The following is a 16,910-nucleotide window of genomic DNA, read 5'->3' as shown; positions in this document are numbered from 1 at the left end:
CTCACTTTTATGAGATACTGTAATTATAAATATAACTTTCATTATAGGTATATGGCAAAATATCCACAAAGGTCTGTGGCCAAGGCCTGGCTAAGTATAACCTCAGATCCAGCCATGCTTATTTACTATTTAATTCATTATAATATACCTGCTTTTACTTAATTAGTTAGCACCTATTATCCTACTTTGGCTGTTTTACAAAATCCATTAGCAAAAAGTAATTTTTATTCTCTGTGTTGACTACTGATGCCATCTCAGTCAATGACAATGAAAATGAACGGGCGATTTGATGCCAACTAACAGATAATAAAGGGCAATGGGGTGCATCAAACTAATCAATAGATCAATTGTTTTGAGTAAGTGTGAATAATCTGGAACTGACATAGGCCCTGAATGGTATTTTATTGGACATCAAACCATCTAAATGTGCTTTCTGTTTTACTGGTCATTTACAGTACTTTGCATTTATGTGTTTCTTTTACATGCTCACGTGTCTTAAAAATTAGGAAGATCTTGTATGTGTCTCTCATAAAGCATTCAATAACTTAGAACATAATGATAATTCTTTTACAGGAAAAGCCATCTGAAGTTTTTTGGTGCAAGCAAGTCAGAGATAGGTTACTAGGCAGGGCTCAAGGATTATTAATAAGCAATGAGTATATATATATATATATATATATATATACATACTTTACAGTCGGGATCCACCCAGATGCCTGGACCGGCAGTTGGCTCGGCCTTTCAGTGACCCGCTGGGATACTAATCCTGACCCCTCCACAGCCCAGCACTCCAGTGAGCACTGGAAGGGCAGAGCAGGGAGCTGGTGACTAACAGTCACGGATTGTCTGCTCAGAGTGGGGGGGAAAACTGGGCGATCAGCTGAGCTGCATCCACCTAGGTCAGTATAAATGTTTATTTATTTTTTTATAAACCCGAACTTCTCTTGAAAAAAAAAAAACAATATGTCAATTGTAACTGAGCGAGATAGAAGGAGGCAGGGCAATATAACATTACCTTTAGGGTTAAGGTCTGCTTTAAGTTATACACCCTTTGGGCTTCCTGACCTTAAAGTGGAGTTCCACCCTTAAAAGACACTTTGCCCCATCTGCTTGCTCTGTGTCACCTGAAAAATAAATGGATAATCACATTTTTTTTTTTCTTTACTCACCTTGTTTTAGAAGAAAATATACTTACCTTACTTCCTCTTCCTCCCTCTGTGGCCGTGGCCCGCGCCATCACTTCCTGCTTGCATTGATTTCTGGGAGCTGAACGTCATCGCTCCCAGGAATCAATGCACCTGCACCGGCCCTGCTTGTCACTTCTGGTGCAGGCGCGTCATTCACTGTTAAACAGCTTCTGGGCATGCCCAGAAGCTGTGCAGGAATGACGCGCATGCACCAGAAGTGACGAGCAGGGCCGGTGCAGGCGATTTCTGGGACGAAGAGGACGCCGAAGAGGATGCGCTGGCTTCAGCTGCCCACACCTGAGATGGCAGCGCTGGGCAAGACATTTTCAAGGTAAGTATTTCTTCTAAAAGGTAAGTGCGACCTGGGATAGTTCAGAGGCAATCCATTGTGGAATGTACTAGCCCTGACTGTCCCGGGGGTATTTTTAGTGAAAAAAAATTTCTGAGGGTGGAACTCCGCTTTAAAAAATGGATCTAAAGTATCCTGAAAGCCTGCATATTTAATAACCTAAGCTAGCTGATAAAAGGGTATCCCTGCCCCACCCCCACCCCCCTCAAACTTAACAATGGCATTTTTACTCAACCTTCTCCAGTTTACAGGAGGTAGGTAGTGCCCGACTGGCCTACCGGGATACCAGGAAATTTCCCGATAGGCCGGCAAGTCCCCCTGCCCTTGAGCTGCTTGAAGGGCAGTGGCACCTGTAAAAAAATGGCTGCGGGCGGCCCAACATGTCAAGCATGTGCCGCCGCCACCGCTCAGGAAAGCCTGTACACGCTCGGCCATTCTCGGGCAGATGGCACATGCGCCATTTTTAAATGTAAGGCACCTCACAGATCGGTAAGTAAGACCCCTCCGCAGCCCCTGCATCTCCTGTACCATGCCAACAGACTCTGCATCTCATGTACCATGTCCAAAGACTCTGACATTTCCTGTATAATGCCCGCAGCCCCTGCATCTCCTGTACCATGCCCGCAGCCTCTGCATCTCCTGTACTATGCCCGCACAGCCTCTGCATCTCCTGTACCATGCTCGCAGCTTCTGCATCTCCTGTACCATGCCCGCAGCCTCTGACATTTCCTGTACCATGTCTGCAGCCTCTGACATCTCCTTTACCATGCCCGAAGCCCCTGCATCTCCTGTACCATGCCCGCAGCCTCTGCATCTCCCTTACTATGCCCATACAGCCTCTGCATCTCCTGTACCATGCTCGCAGCCTCTGCATCTCCTGTACCATGCCTGTAGCCTCTGCATCTCCTGTACTATGCCTGCACAGCCTCTGACATCTCCTGTACCATGCCCGCGGCCTCTGCATCTTCTGTACCATGTCCGCAGCCCCTGCATCTCCTGTACTATGTTCACAGCCTCTAACGTGTCCTCCTGTACCATGCCCACAGCTCCTGTATCTCCTGTACCATGTCTACAGCCCCTGCATCGCCTGTACCATGCCTGCAGCCCCTGCATCTCCTGTTCCATGTCTGCAGTCTCTGTGATGTCCTCCTTTACCATTTCCACACAGCCTATGACCACCTCCTGTACCATGCCTGCACTTTTACCACTTTTAATCAGAATTTGCTCTTATACAGTATATATATATAAAGCCCCAAGTGCTTTCATATCTGTCTTATCTATATATAATACACTCTTCAAATGTGCTTTAAAATGCATGGTTTTCCCTTTTATGAACAAGAAAATAATGATGTTATGCTGTTGGACTGGTATAATAATGCTATGGGGCTGGTATGAAATTATTTTCAGGGCTGAATTTTGTTCCCAGTCTGGCCCTTGAGGCAGGATCCTTCTTTGGGCATCCATTTCCTTTTGTCTGTCTAGCAGCAAGGTTCACTCAGGATCCAGAAGAATAGCCCCCCCCCCCCCCCCACTGTGCCTTCTGGGAGACAAACAGGTCCCAGCAGACAGCAGGAATATTCAGAAAGCACGCCACGACTCACGCATGCACAGAAGGAAACAGGCTGTCAAACCGCAAGGCTTCACTTTCTGTTTCCCTTGTTCCCTTATTGAAGATTCCAGCGCCTGCACCCGGAGCCGATAGATGGTTCGGCTTGGGGTGTGGACATTGGGGATCCCTGGACAGGTAAGTGTCCTTATATTAAAAGTCAGCAGCTACAGTATTTGTAGCTGCTGGATTTTATTTTATTTTTTTTACAGGCTGGAACTCCTCTTCAAGCATTGGATTAGTGGTCCCTGCCACCTGGAAAGCTGTACCAGCAAGGCACCCAGATAGCAAATTAGGTGAGTACACAAGGTAACACAAGGTAAAAAAAACAACATGCAAGATGGTTATGAGAGTGAGGAGAAAATGGGATGGTAGGTGGGGAAAACCAAGGAGCTGCAGGATAGGGGTTATAAAGGAGGAGAGAGACTCATCCCACAAATCCAGGCTAATGACTTAGCCTTCCTATATCTATGTATATATATATATATATATATATATATTCTGGGAGTTTTTTTCTTTCGCTTTTCTTGTTGTGATTACAGTGCACCATTGTTTTCATACATGAGAAGTTGTACTGAAGGTGACCTGTAGTGAGAGAAATATGTTGGTTGCCATCATATTTCCCATCCATCTAGAAATGCTAACTATAGACATGAAACAAAAAGGACCAAGCTCTGAGGAAGGGAGCATATTTCCCAAAACGTGTTAGAGGGACATGTCCATTTCCACATGTGGTGGACTTATTCCATGCGATTTTTTCTCTTCATGTTTGTATGTTTTTGGCATTTTAATAAACATTTTAAAGGTGTCCAAGGGTAATGCACTAGGTGCTTGCGCCTCCTTTTTGTTTCATGTCTATAGTCTTTGGAGTTCCCCATCTGAGGAGAGTGGCATGCCTATTATTCCCATTGGACTGAGCGCTTGGGTCGATCAGTTGTTTGTAGAAATGCTAACTGCCTGGCTGTCACTGGTTTCACCTTCTGAGTCACTAATTCAGAGTAAGTATGCAATAAGTGAAGTCAGAATTCCTGTTATGCATATGTTTTTACCAGGCCAGAAACTTGTAGTATACATTGGATTAATATAACTGTTGGGCAACTAACAGTTTCAATAGGAGAGGTCAGCAACAGGAACCTGCATAGTTCTCTTTGCACAGCCCTCCTCTAAAATAAATATACAGGGATTTTTGTATACAGTATTCAATTTATTTGTTATGTCCCTGACTAAAAGAAAAAGGTATAACTTATTTTTAGTAAACATGAAATATGAATAGTTTGTATTTTCATTAAAAGCCTGTTGTGTACAATGTTCAATAGCTCAAACACAAATTTATACACACAAGTAAATTAGACAGATTAATAACTCATTCCCAATCTTGCCTGTTTAGATGGTTCTGCAAGAAGTGTCAGTGTGAGAGATACAATAGGAAGCCTAATGCAAACCTCTACAGTGCTTTCTTTAAAAAATAAAGCATATTGTTTCATGAATCCTAAAATGCACCCTGCAATACATCTTTATTTGTAAAACAAATATTTTATATTAATAGTAACCCCCCACCCCTTAAAAAAAAAAAAAAAAAAAAACTATTAAAGTTTGGTATGGCTAGTAGGAAATGTATGGTATTGGATACCAATGTAATTATATGTATTTAGAGACATAAGTGCTTCAGGTTACTCTTTTTATTGATTATACGTATGGCGGCTTAAAAACGTAGACTTACTTGTATTGAATGCCTAATCCTATCTATAAACCACATTAAACACTCCTGCTTCATCTGTATCACTGCATGCATCTTTCTACAACCACTAGTGTTAACATAGGCAGTAAAATAATACTATAAGGTAAAATCATTTTAGAGCACCCAGAGCAGTTTTTGGAGTAGATTTAAATGACATCTGGGTATCTAATAAAGATGCAAATATAATACCTTATGTTTTTTGTATATTGTCACTGCTATTATCCCTTTACATGCCACCAAATGTTTTGGTGCTATCTTAACAGCACAGACATACCGTTATCAGGGCTGAACTGACCTTAAAAGATCTGTGAGTTCCACCAAATTATTGTATATTATCAGCTCAAAGGTTTGTGCAAAGTGCACCAAAAATCAACTTATAGACATAGAAGGGCGCCATTCATCTGTAGAGAAGTTATCATAAGACAACCCATAAAATCTCCACACTAAGAAAATAGCATTCAGCAGATCAATACAGTTGCAAGCACAGCCTTTATGAAAGCAGATTATAACTACTCCAATAGCGTAGTTCAATTGTTTAATAACAGGTTAGCAATAGCAATAGATGGTTCATTGTGGTGGGTAATACACTTAAAGAACCGGAAGGTACAAATAACTTTGTTCAAAATCCTAACTAAGCTATGAAAATGATTTCACTATCTGATTGCTTTACCAATTAAATTACCTTTTTATGTATTTGTTTTGTCTAAACAAAAGTTTAAGTTTGCATTAAATACTTTGTAGAATGTATCATAAAATATGCACTGTAAATAATTAAAAAAAAAACAACAACTTTGTATTATAGTTATCCTGTGACATTCATACATATTTTGGCATGCCACAGCAAATGCAGAAGAAAGACTCAACCTAGCAACCATGGTTATGAGAGTGTTATCTTTTGGATGCTAAAGCTTTTTAGGGCGCTTGTGACCAGTGTGTAACTAGAAGATGCTTCTAGTCACTGCAACAGGTGGCACCACAGCAAAGGAAGAAGGTTACAATATATATATATATATATATATATATATATATATATATATATATACACAGTATCTCACCAAAGTGAGTACACCCCTCACATTTTTGTAAATATTTTATTTTTTATTCTATGTGACAGCACTGAAGAAATGACACATTGCTGCAATGTAAAGTTGTGAGGGTACAGCTTGTATAACAGTGTAAATTTGCTGTCCCCTCAAAATAACTCAACACACAGCCATTAATGTTGAAACCACTGGCAACAAAAGTGAGTACACCCCTAAGTGAAAATGTCCACATTGGGCCCAAAGTGTCACTATTCTCTGTGGCCACCATTTTCCATCACTGCCTTAACCCTCTTGGGCATGGAGTTAACCAGAGCTTTACAGGTCGCCACTTGAGTCCTATTCCACTCCTCCATGATGACATCACGGAGCTGGTGGATGTTAGAGACCTTGCGCTCCTCCACCTTCCATTTGAGGATGCCCCACAGATGCTCAATAGGGTTTAGGTCTGGAGACATGATTGGCTAGTCCTTCATCTTTACCCTCAGCTTCTTTAGCAAGGCAGTGATCATCTTGGAGGTGTGTTTGGGGTCGTTATCATGTTGGAATATTACCCTGCAACCCAGTCTCTGAAGGGAAGGGATTATGCTCTGCTTCAGTATGTCACAGTACATGTTGGCATTCATGGTTCCCTCAATGAACTGTAGCTCCACAGTGCCTGCAGAATTCATGCAGCCCTAGACCATAACACTCCCACCACCTTGCTTGACTGTAGGCAAGACACACTTGTCTTTTACTCCTCACCTGGTTGACACCGCAGACGCTTGACACCACCTGAACCAAATAAGTTTATCTTGGTTTCATCAGACCACAGGACATGGTTCCAGTAATCCATGTCTCTAGTCTGCTTGTCTTCAGCAAACTGTTTGTGGGCTTTCTTCTGCATCATCTTTAGAAGAGGCTTCCTTCGGGGACGACAGCCATGCAGACCAATTTGATGCAGTGTGCAGCGTATGGTCTGAGCACTGACAGGCTGACCCCCCCACCCATTCAACCTCTGCAGCAATGCTGGTAGCACTCATACATTTATTTCCCAAAGAAAACCTCTGGATAAGACACTGAGCATGTGCACTCAACTTCTTAGGTCGACCATGGCAAGGTCAGTTATGAGTGGAATCTGTCCAGTTAAACCACTTTTTCAGGGTCTTGGCAATATTCTTCTAGTCTAGGCCATTTTTATGTAGAGCAACAACTCTTTTTTTCAGATCCTCAGAGAGTTCTTTGCCATGAGGTGCCATTTTGAACTTCCAGTGACCAGTATGAGAGAGTGAGAGCGATAACACCAAATTTAACACACCTGCTCCCCATTCACCCCTGAGACCTTGTAATGCTAGTGGGTCACATGACACCAGGGAGGAAAATGGCTAATTGGGCCCAATTTGGACATTTTCACTTAGGGGTGTACTCACTTTTGTTGTCACTAGACACTAATGGCTGTGTGTTGAGTTATTTTCATTGGACAGCAAATTTACACTGTTATACAAGCTGTACACTCACTACTTTACATTGTAGCAAAGTGTCATTTCTTCAGTGTTGTCACATGAAAAGATATAAAATATTTATAGAAATGTGAGGGGTGTACTCACTTTTGTGAGATACTGTATATATATATATATATATATATATATATCATATGGGTCATAAATAACTAACGTTATGGGGCCACACAGGGATGCTGTTGCAAAAGGCAATAACCTAGTTCATAGAGGATGCAAAGATCCACCCCTACTAGTCTATGAAGTAATAGGGTGCAATGAAAATTGCCAGCTGTGCATTCACACTAAGGGGTATAATTATAAAGCAGTGAATGTGACATACACCAAACGTTCACTGCAGGTGTATCTTCCTTGTGCATGTGTTCAAATTACAGTGATTGATTCACCTGCAGTGAATGTCTGGTAATTGAAACTGCTGTAAAAATACGCTCCATAGAATATTAAATTTGAAATCAAACATTTCTCATATGTTGTTTGCTGTTCAATTCTCTAGCATGTTTATTAATCATATTGAATAAAAAGGAACTTAACACGATTTTATTTGTAATCAGTACCATATATAAGTACTGGCAGGCAGCATGTGATGCAGTAACAGTACCACCTACTTTCCTAATCTGTCATTGAAGCCATAATAAAAAAAAAACAGGTTATGGGGTACACCAGTATGCAACAAACAAAAATTCCCAGCTCACTTACCAGCCAGCCTTCAATAAACCGAATTGGACCCCCCTGGATACCTTCGCTGTCATTGTGCTTTTCTTAAGTGTCCAGTGTTATCCCTATACCTTTAAGGAGGGGTGGGCTTCCTCCAGACATACCTGCCCTTAATCTGTCTATTATTATATATGTGCTCCAATTTGGGAGACTCAAAATGAAAGAGTTTAGACTGATGTACACTAGGGTGCCATGATGTTGCCGCTACAGCTCACATAGCAAAATGTGTGCAAACTAAACCCCTTGTTTTAACGTGAACTGTTAAACAGGATTATTTCAGTTTGTTGCAGGCTGGCTGGTAAGTGAGCTGGGAATTTTTGTTTGTTTTTTAGCATGTGTCGCCCTTCCATGAGCTCCTTTTCTGCAAATGCCAGAGACTGGTCCGAGTGGTTGCCATTTGTTTGTACACCAGCATGCTACTCCTGAACTCCCACAATGGCTCCAAGCAGGTTACTGCCAGCCCAACTTTTCAATAAGATGGGAAGTATGGAAGGGAGTGGTGTATCCACAGCCCTACATATACTGGGGTTGATTTACTAAAACTGGAGAATGCAAAATCTGGTGCAGCTGTGCACGTTAGCCAATCTAACTTCAGTTTGTTCAATTAAGGTTTGACAATAAGAAACCTGAAAGCTGATTGGTTTGGCAGAGTTCCACCAGATTTTGCCCTTTTCAGTTTTAGTAAATCAACCCCACTGTATACCTAATTCAGGAAAGCCAAGATTTTAAAGAAGCACAAACAGCAGACTGGGGACAAAGGTAACAGTGTCAAGGGTCAAGCTAGCAGTATACATCATATGGTGCTGGCTGAACATTGGCAGTGTTACTTGGCTTTGGAACTGATTATAGTAATACTTTACAGACTTGGAGAACCAAAGTTGGCCCATCCGATATTATGTTATAACATATGTGGGGCTCATGCACCTGGCCTGGTGGACTCAAGTTGTGTCTTTTGGCATGTAACAGCAATTGTACAGAATACCATTTTTACATTTGCTTTAAAGATAAGCATATATTATTTATACAATTGAACTAATGCATTTTAATCCAAGGTACAGATCTATGTTTGCTGCTATGTAAGTATATATCTAGTGATATGCTATACTACAATACCACCAACACCCAAATAACCTAACCCTAACCTAATACTTAACTGGTAGTAGATTCTGTTTAAATCGCCCTTCATTTGCCTTCAATCCCTCCATTTATATCCATTCCATCTATATCCATATAAAAACATTAACTATTATTGTGCAAGTGATAGTTATCAATACTGCTGAGAGGCACGGTTTCTGAACTTTTCAGCAATACATTTTCTGTGTTTGGTAACAGTATCCATACGGCAATCTGCCTTGCAGTCTTATCTTGAAGCTGCACCCTGACTTATGGGAAGGCGGAGACATCTAACCAACTACTATAAGCTGCAGGCACCAACACAATACACCGTCCAGACAAATATTTAAAGGAGAGCAGCAGATGTTACAGGAAGCCTCTGTTTGCATGTACATCATCTCATAACAATATAGGTGATTCAACAATGCAAAACCCACAGGAATGTATGAATGAGTGAATAAATGATGTGTTTATGTTTGGAAAGAGAAGTTCGTAACATTTATCCTATATAAAATACTGTGATAATAACAGTTATGCGGCTACAAAATATTTCAATGTGCTGGCTTATGTAAATGTGACTGTACAAAGATTGATTGTTGCAGGGAGGGCAGACTGAGTTACTTTCTGCATTAGTCATCTATCCCAAAAACAGTGCCTCTGTTACCCTTCTTGCCTTAAAGTTCATGCACTCCATGTCATTCCTGATCATGCACAATTTCTCCATGCTGGAAGAAGCTTTTGCTTATATTTATCAGCACATTTGCTAACTGTACCCAATATCCAGGGAAAGACTCAAGATTTGGAAATTCTGGAGCTTCTGTGCCTGAAAATGCCTTATTTAGGATGCTGACTTCAGACCAAACTAGCCCTTGTGTGTATTGGATTCAGTACTTCTGCAGTAGGGCATTGGACTGTAAGCTCTTTTTATACTCAGTAAAGAAGTACCTATATAAATAAATCCTTATAGTAGTCGCTGCATGCAAAAAAACAATTTTTTTACCATTTTTAAGATGTAATTCTTATTATCATCTGAGCTTGCTGAGGAATAGCATTCACAAGGCAGTATCACTTTCTTATTTATTTATTTCAGGTTCTTATATAGCGCTGTCAATTTACGCAGCGCTTTACATATACATTGCACATTCACATCAGTCCCTGCCCTCAAGGAGCTTACAACCTAAGGTCCCTAACTCACATTTATACATATATAGTAGGGCCAATTTTATACAGGATCCAATTAACCTACCAGCATGTCTTTGGAGTGTGGTAGGAAACCAGGGTACCCGGAGGAAACCCACGCAGGCACAGGGAGAACATGCAAACTCCAGGCAGGTAGTGTCGTGGTTGGGATTCAAACCAGCGACCCTCTTGCTGCTAGGTGAAAGTGCTAACCACTACACCACTGTGCTGCCAATTTATGTATATTCTCACATTTACTCCATATGCAATGATCCATCTAATCAGAAATGTAAGAAAATTAGATACAGCAGCTGAACAATCATAACCCTGCATATGATTACAAAAGGGAAGCAGCTTGACAGCAAGTTTATTTAACAAGGCACTGCAAAGAGCAATGATCATGTGAACAATACACTAATAAATGCCAATCGGTCAAATTTCACCTTGTATTAGTTTATGGTATTAGTTGATGATGACAATATTTGCTGATTGGTTTCTATGGGTGAATGCATTTTGACCATTGCCCTTTCCCTTCCTCATCTAAATAAACCTTTACATTTTTAGATGTGAATCATTAGAATATATACACACCAAGCTTAAAGCATCAGCTTAGAATGTTGCATTGAACATAATGCAGAGTGCAGGGAAAGACCAGCAGATCAGACGCCGCTTTCTTGGGTTCTATATTTAGATGTACTCACAGAATATAGTAAAAATTTTATATTTATGTGATGTTTTTCTTAGAGTAAGTCTGCTCATGTATCATACATTTTTTCATTACAGGCTAACGGATATGTGTATTGTTGTCATTCGATATCACTTTACGTTTTTTGAAGACATTAAGTAATTGTACGTCTATAGTAGCATGGAAAAATCGTATATTGCAATAAATGAAAACAGATTATATAAATAGAAAAGGTCCTGGAAAAGCATGACTGGGCCATTAAATGAACAGTGACCTAGCCTTAATTGACATCTCTTATCATCTCACTAAATGTATGTGCATTTCCTCAAATATGAGGCAATTGTGGTATGAAAAAAAAAAACATTCCGCAAATGCTATGAAATCATAGAAGGCTCAGTGAGAGATGCCATCCACTGAATGATTGCCACCATTGAATGACTGCAGCCAACATGGGGTGACTCAAGTACACATTGTCTCACATACACTTACACATCATTTTGCAAGTTTCCTTGATGACTTGCCAGTGTTTCTGAACATTACTAATAAACCCTTTATACCTGTCAATTTTGGAGGATTACAGGAAAACATAACCTACCTCTCTCCTCCTAATTAGATTTATTAACTCTTTTATATGTCAGTGCACCCAAAGCTGATGTTTCCATTTTTGGTAAATGCTGGGGAGTTAAATCACCCAACAATTTTTTCTATCCCTCTTGGTATGGTTTCTACGCTTGAATTCCAGAGTCTGCACACTTACTGTGACCATTCAAAATGATTCACACTCTCTCTGTTGCATTTTTTTAAAATAATTTGGAAATCCAACATGAGATGTGGGAATACAGAAACGTGTATGGGAACACCTTAAACTCCCAGGCCAAAGGGAACGGAGTCAGGAATTGGCAGAGAAATCTCACAGTTGGAGTAAAAAGACATATTACAAGTCAGGGTTTGGATCAACCCACGAGGCTCCAACAGGTTTTGGTGGACTGATCCTATAAGACAGGGGTCTCCAAACTTTTCCAACAAAGGGCCAGTTTACTGTCCTTTAGACTTTAGGGGGAGCCGAATGGTGGCCATTGAGGGTGGAAAATGTCCCCCAGCATCAGTGAGAATAAACATGGTTTTTGGTCAGTAGGAGGAGGAGTAGTGCCCCATCATTGGTATTAATGGGAGTAATAGTACCCCGTCATCTGTATCAGTGGAAAATATAGTGCCCCATTGTTGGTGTCAGTGGGAGGAAAATTTCCTCGTATCATTGGCAGAAATAGTGCCCCAAGGGCCAGATAAAAGCTAGCAAAGGGCTGCATCCAGCCACCAGGCAGCATTTTGGAAACCCCTGCTTTAAGACATATGGGTAATCACCAAGATGTAGAAGTAGTCCAGTGGATAACTGTCCTTTTCTACACATGTGATCCATTAATCGGTAAATAAATGTATACACAAGTTCACACTTACTATGAGCAGGCTACTACTAGCTGCCACTGTCACAGTGAAGGGGTTGGGATCCAAACCTACTGACTCCCAGCCAGTGATCACTGGCATTTGAAAGTGATACTTTAGCAAGGCAGTATTGTCTAAATGCTATTATGACATAGAAATATGCCAAAACATTGTCAAAAAAAAAAAAAATCAGAAAGCTTACATCCTCTGACCCAATTCATTCTGGACACGAAGACACAAAAAAGACCTGGCCATAAAGGAGTTTTAATATGATGAAGAGATCGTAGGTTGCCATCAATGACACTCATTTTGTGACCTACATGGCCTTTTAGAAACCAAATAAAAATGATTTGCTGTTTCTGTGGCATAAACACAATGCTGAAAAAACCATTGTCAAAATCCTGCAATTCCTGCTGTTTATAGAGCACTTATCTTCTAAGAGAGCACTGCCATATATCAGTGTATCTATACAGTACTGTACGTTTTAGCTGGCACCCCTTAAATGTATATAAAAATGTTCTCGAAGTCAATACTGCATTTTCCATGTGGCTTCCTGCATGATATATTAATATTTGAAATGTGTTTATTATTTTTTAGCTCACCTTGAACCCTTCAGAAGTGCCTTGAGATGTTCAGGAATTGTTAATGCTTTTATCCACAGTCATGACACTAATGTTATAATGGCCTAACAATGCTGGAAATCAAATTACGCTACTTGCTTGATACTGTATTAGGCTTGTAATTGTGTTAATATAGTATGGATACAAATATTTTACATGGCTCATGTTTAACTTGGTAATGTGTCATGTCATTGTAAACTATGTTTGCCTAACGTAAACCTAGTAAGCTCATACAAAGCATCCACTGTTCTCAATAACATTGATGTGTAAACGCCATGTTTTTATTAAATATACTTTACCATGTAGCTATTAAAATGTACTCGAAAATAAGTTCTGTCCATCAAGACAAACAGCTAAATTCTATAGATGGTCAACCCCCCAAATTACCTTTACCGGTTTGCGTTTTACATTAGAATTGGCTTAAATAGTAGAAAGGAAGCATGCACAAAAATCAATGTTTTAGTAAAGGAACTTTTATTTGACCTATCCATCTGCTAATGCATTTTGCAGGATTTCAAATAGCGATGGAGGAAGGACTATAGATAGGCATTTGTCCTTGGAATACAGTTAAATGGCTTATAACTTAAGGCAGGAAAGAGAAGCTGGTCATCAAATGCAGGAATAGCCAAACGGCTGCTATCCAGATGCTGAAGAGCCAGAAGTCCCAGCGCAACCAACTAGCTCCTGAGCAGCTGTACGCAATGCCAATGGCCCAACTTCAATCCACATTGAAGGGTTATTGAGTTCGTTAGCACATCTGATCAGTCCTGAAAAATATTTTGATACTGCAAAGATGTTAGAAAGTTCTCTTTCCCCTTCTGTACACCAAAGATCCTCAGTGACCCCTGTACGGAAGTCTGTTTGGTAAAAATACACCAGACAAATAAGAATGAACTTAGGACGTCCACAGCTGCTGTTCAGTTAAATGAACCCCTCAGTCTGTCTGAAAACTTGCAGTCATCATGCAAAACCAGAAACCGGCTGACCACACATAGCCTGAAGCGACAATACAGATGTTGATCTCAGTGTGCGTTTTTTTTTTTTTACAAAGCAGAAGAATAGCTCTCCCAGTTACCAAACTTACTCTGTATTAATAATTCACCATGATATTGTCTTGTGTCCATAATTCAACAACAAATTTAACAGCTTCGAACCAGCTTTGTAAAAGCTGTTGTTCACAACAAAAGCAAATTCACATTCAAAAATAACAAAAAAATACCCTGGACAAAGGAGTTTACAACCCGTTAGCCCTTCAGCTACCAAGGATTGTATAATTTGATGGCATTCATAGGGATTTAGAGGTTATGAACTAATGTTTGACTTAAGCTGGATACACACTATACAACTTTTGTTGTTCGATTTCCTTTAGATTTACCTTCAACTATGTAGTGCAAGGGCCTGCCTGATTGCATACAAATTAAAAGTGTTTAGGTTTGACCTCATATTATGTGGTTTTTGGTAAATCTAAAGGAGAAAATCTAAAGAGAATTGTATAGTGTGTATCCAGCTTCTCTCTATGGTTGAAGATTGTTTTTGGATCAAACATCCAGTTGTGTAAATGGGACATTTGCCCCTTTTTAATTAAATGTCCTCCTAATCCTATTATGGTTTTCATGATCTAAGACATTTTATAAATCTAAAATATTTATAATATAATATATAGATCATTGCAGCAGTGAAAGCATTGGAGAAAGCAAATGTTTTAAGCAACAGGGATTAAAACCATGACTTTAATTTGGCTTTACTTTATTCCATTCCTTACACCTCCAAAAGCCATTCCTCTGTCCTATTGCGCTAAATTTAGCAGGAAGGAAAACCTTATTTTTGGGGATTCACCCTTGGCTTTGCCAAACACATAACTGCTTGGTAACATTATTTTGGAAAATTAATTTTGCATTGAGCATATCGTTATATAAAGTGTTGTTCCACAATAAAACGAGGAAAGCAATTAGTCAAGCCTCCGCTGAATATTCCATAGCTCTCTATTGTGCACTAGGGTAGAGGAACATTACAGCCTTCACATCCTAGAACAATTGAGAGTGTTCTCTGAAATATTAATGTTCCTGAGGATGATTGCTAATCACTTGTCTGGATCCATTTATTCACTTTTTTTAGTGTCGAAACAGTGATGGAAGTTGTTACACTGACTGGCATGCAGTAACATACAGTCCTGAGCAGAACCCCTACAAGTGTCAAAAAAGCTAAGTGTCATGCCATACTGTTCAATTATGACTCTGCAAAAAAAAGGTGCCACCCGAAAATAATGATATTTCATATCATAGGAGGCCACTTGTTCCTTTAACTGAGCTGGCTGCACAGCAAACAAAGTAGCATTTTGGATAAGTGACACAAGTATTTTGTACATAAAGATCTGACACCCTATATGACTACAACAGCCCATAGTAAATATTGCCCTGGGACAGCCTAGGGCGTTATGGTCTGTGCCCAACACATTGCACTTTATATACAGCAATGAATGAAGGCGATGATTTGCCCTGTCATCACAAACTGACCCCAGTGATGGCTGTAAGGGATATTAGATAATCATTCCAGATAGATCTCAGTATAGATCTAAGTATAACAGATCACATAAGAGCAAGGCAGAAGAAGTGCTGCAAAGACAGGGAAAAGTTTGTTTTTACCGATCGTTAACTATGACATAAACAGTATACAATCCATAGGATGACTTACCCACAAGAAGGCAGGCTGGCAGCAGGAATCTGAAGATGAGCCCACACACAACCTCTGATGCCATGACTTCTGTGAGATCCAACGAGTCGGAGGAGAGAAGGCACCTACTGTGCTGCCAGTCACTTTCCCAGCCAAGGCATAGGTGCGATCAGCAGGGGGGAGGCAGGGAACATGACCCCCGAAACTTTTCACACTCTGTCTGCTTTCCGATCCAACATTGCTCAGCCAGTCCGAGCCCACAGATCGCAGCCCGTGCCAGACAGATCGCACCCTGTGCCACACAGATCGCACCCTGTGCCCGCAGCCTGGCCCTCCCGGCTGTACGCCGCATGAGTCCAGCACCTGGCAAGCGGAGCTCTCTCCTGTGTCCACCGAACGCCTAAATCTCTACTCCCCCCCAAAAGGTGTACAGATCCGCTCTTCTCTTCTGTCCTGACCCCTTTCCTCCCAGACTGTCAGGGCCAGCTCAGTCCCACCTCCCAACTTTAACCCCTTCTGCCTCAGCGATCGCACTCTGCAACTGCATATGGTGTATACATTCAACTCTGATCATTAGCTGCTGGGAGCCTTCCCTTCCATAGTCTGCCCCATTGTCAGCATGAGGATCAGGAGAAGAACTGGGATGGTGAGACAAGCAGGGGCATTCTTATCAATATTCTTACTACATCATTCATTATTATTAATAATAATATTACTGTTAGTATTATTACACTTCCAGCACTTGGATATACAGTTGTCTATAGTTACCTAGGCAGTTATGATGATGAAGATTATTATTATTATTATTATTATTTTTATTATAGTTTATTTTTTATTATTATTACAATGCTCATTAGTATTGTTGTTGCTGTTATAATTACACTTTCAGCACCCCCTCCCCCAGGAGGCACAGTTGTCTAAAGTCACCCAGGCAGTTTTGTGTAACTACACTTCCATTATTTATTGTTATTGTTATTACTATACATTTCTAGTATTTATTTTTATTATTATTTATATTATTATTATTATTACTACACTTCCAGCATTTCCACCCTGGGAGGTACATTTGCCTA

At 40.4% G+C, this 16,910-nt stretch overlaps 1 protein-coding gene across 1 annotated transcript in view; it reads right to left on the bottom strand.

Moving 5' to 3' along the window:
• PIEZO2 (piezo type mechanosensitive ion channel component 2) overlaps positions 1-16,303 on the bottom strand; it is a 497,782-nt gene extending 481,479 nt beyond the window's left edge. The window contains exon 1 of the mRNA XM_082257361.1: positions 15,859-16,303. Within this exon, the coding sequence (XP_082113487.1) occupies positions 15,859-15,922 (64 nt within the window). The 5' untranslated portion in view covers positions 15,923-16,303. The remainder of the gene's footprint in view (positions 1-15,858) is intronic.
• Positions 16,304-16,910: the final 607 nt, after the last annotated feature.

The sequence above is a fragment of the Pelophylax lessonae genome (assembly GCF_965119305.1).
Source record: "Pelophylax lessonae genome assembly, chromosome: 5".
Classification (NCBI taxonomy): domain Eukaryota; kingdom Metazoa; phylum Chordata; class Amphibia; order Anura; family Ranidae; genus Pelophylax; species Pelophylax lessonae.
This window is presented reverse-complemented; position numbering and strand designations above follow the sequence as displayed.